At 42.4% G+C, this 2,751-nt stretch overlaps 1 protein-coding gene across 1 annotated transcript in view; it reads left to right on the top strand.

The window, feature by feature from the left end:
• The window catches only part of hmx2 (H6 family homeobox 2), a 3,017-nt gene extending 1,200 nt beyond the window's left edge, over positions 1–1,817 (top strand). The window contains exon 2 of the mRNA XM_067517647.1: positions 31–1,817. Within this exon, the coding sequence (XP_067373748.1) occupies positions 31–578 (548 nt within the window). The 3' untranslated portion in view covers positions 579–1,817. The remainder of the gene's footprint in view (positions 1–30) is intronic.
• Positions 1,818–2,751: the final 934 nt, after the last annotated feature.

Genomic DNA, 2,751 nt, shown 5'->3' on the forward strand with positions numbered 1-2,751 from the left:
ATCAGCTCCCTCTCGTTCTGCTGCATGTAGCTCCCGCAAAAGGACTTCTGTCTGGGAACGACGGGCTCGCACGGCGGCCGCACCTACCGCAGCCTCTGCTGCAGGATTATAAGGAGGAGCAGGAGAGACCGTGCCATCAAATGTCACCTCTGTCGGAGGAGAGACAGACAGACGGTGCGGACAAACAGGGCAACTCGGCCAAGAAGAAGACGCGCACGGTTTTCTCCCGGAGTCAGGTGTACCAGCTGGAGTCCACCTTCGACATGAAGCGCTACCTGAGCAGCTCGGAGCGGGCCTGCTTAGCCTCCAGCCTGCAGCTGACGGAGACTCAGGTCAAGACGTGGTTTCAGAACAGGAGGAACAAATGGAAACGGCAGCTCTCAGCTGAACTGGAGGCGGCCAACATGGCCCACGCCTCCGCACAGACACTAGTGGGGATGCCGCTGGTTTTCAGAGAAAACTCCTTACTGCGCGTTCCAGTTCCCCGGTCTATCGCCTTTCCGACGCCCCTGTATTACCCCGGGAGCAACCTGCCAGCGTTACCTTTATACAACCTGTATAACAAGATCGAGTATTAATTGACTCTGTTGTATGTTCACCTCTGCAGCCCACGTAAAATGCATTAAAAACAATACACCATTCTTATAAGTGTCTCCACATAACCCCTGTATATTAATCGTATCTCTTTATTTGTTGAGGGAATTCTTATTATGCAGCAACTGTGCATCTCACAAGAAAGCAATCAAGCTTCCCTGTATGTATAAAATACACCGTGTGTATAATTATTATAATAATTTTGTACTTTTATTTTATTTTTCCTCTCCTGCTTTAACTGATAAAACACTTTAACCTTCATATCACAGTCCAAGACAACAGCTGCCACAAGAAATACTTTTAAACTGTTTTCAATAATAATCACTTTGTCAAGCATTCTGCAAAGCATCATTTAGTTTTTATTTCACCTGCGATGAACCCAGTGCTGACAGAAAAACCACAATTCTTCCATTTGAGGAAAAATATCATTGTTTCTATTGTAATTTAGACCTTCAATAATTAACCTGCTCATTCAATAAATTTTCTATTTCAGTGAAGATTGGACTTGCCTCGTTTTATGTGCCGTTTTTGTACACTTACATTTTCAAAACTATTGACGGATATTTTTAAAAAAAAAAACAGGAGATAACATTATGTGATTTTAAAACTCTAGATGAACGATTATCTCTGTACTGTAAGCGCTGATAATACAGTCAGAAATAAATAGTGACTTTTCATGCAGAGCTTCAATATTTCTAACCTGGGGGGCTGATTAGTGGTGTTTTAAACAAGGACCTTACAACAAAAGAAATTAAACTGGAAGACTGTGTTTGACATTTCGGTTTATACTGTAGTTTACATTGGTGGTACTCTAAATCTGCTATTTTAAAATATCAGGCTGTGAGCTTTTTGACAGCTTGTATCTGTGGAAGTATACAGCATTTGTAGGGCTGTGGTGTAAAATATGATGCAGTTTTCTTTCTGCAGGGGTTAAAATGTAGCATCTGTATGTTTGATTCCTGAGGAAACTGGCTCACAACCAGAATAAAATACCAAGGTGCATCTACAACTCCAAAAGTTTTTGTCATTCCAAGATGATATTTATACTTTCAGTTTGAATTTAGAAATACAGCAAGTAGGTTGATGAACTGAGTATTACATGCAAAGGTAACTACCAAGTATATACAGGGTGGAAAATTGAAGCACACTATCACAAGCCAATCATGCCTTTGGGCGGGAACTTCTCCCATTTGAAGTCAGCCTTTTTCAAGCATCAGGCCTTGTAACAGGAAACCTAATAAAAACACATACTCTCAAAGTTCAAGACTGCTGTCATTAATCGAAGCCGTTCTTCATTCTCCATCTGCGCAATATTTACTTTATCAGTCACACTTTGAATTCTGGGCAATATTTACAATATGTCTGGTTAATTCAGCTGCTAGTTTGGATTTTCAAGAGGTCGCGCACACTAAATCAACTCACATTGTCAAAGTTCAACTCACTATTTTATAATAATTCAATACACAAAATACTAAACACAAGCCTGGACAGGATCACACAGATTTACGGACACGCTTATAAGCACTCACACAAACACACAAAAATGTCCTGTGGTTGATGGGGAGCGATAAAACCGTGTCATTTGCCAGCTTTTCTTAGGTGTCACATCATGTACAAGGGACACCACCACCACTGCCACCCACCCATCCTCTTCTACCCATCCTACAATCTCTCACTGTGTGCTAATGGCAACATTACCTAGCAGAATCATGACTAGCCAAGCTCTGCTGCCCTGCAGATTATGCCTGACCCAATTTCTGCAACAGCCGCCCTGTGTTTCTGGGAAAATGGATAGCGTCAGACAACAGCAATGATTAATGGGTAACTCCGGCAGCAGCGAAGAGGTGAGGTGCAGGAGGATGAATTTGTGACAGATAGGAGAGGAGTAGAAAAGAGAGATAGAGAGAGGGATGGGGGACTGTAACGCTTATGAAAAGGAGCAATAGCTTTGGTTGAATGAAGCTGTTTATTAGTTTCCAAGTGGTCATTATGTCATCAGGTGCAACGGTAATGCGCCGCTCTTTTGGATGAATGTTTGCACCCTGCTGACTTGTGGGAAATCTGCATGACCTGTCACCTGAGGTTGTTTGATTTACAAGACAGAGAGAGGGAGAAAGAGAGTGTGAGGGAGGTGACGAGCAAAGAAGAGAAAAGAGC

The sequence above is a fragment of the Channa argus genome, chromosome 1 (genome assembly GCF_033026475.1).
Source record: "Channa argus isolate prfri chromosome 1, Channa argus male v1.0, whole genome shotgun sequence".
NCBI lineage: Eukaryota > Metazoa > Chordata > Actinopteri > Anabantiformes > Channidae > Channa > Channa argus.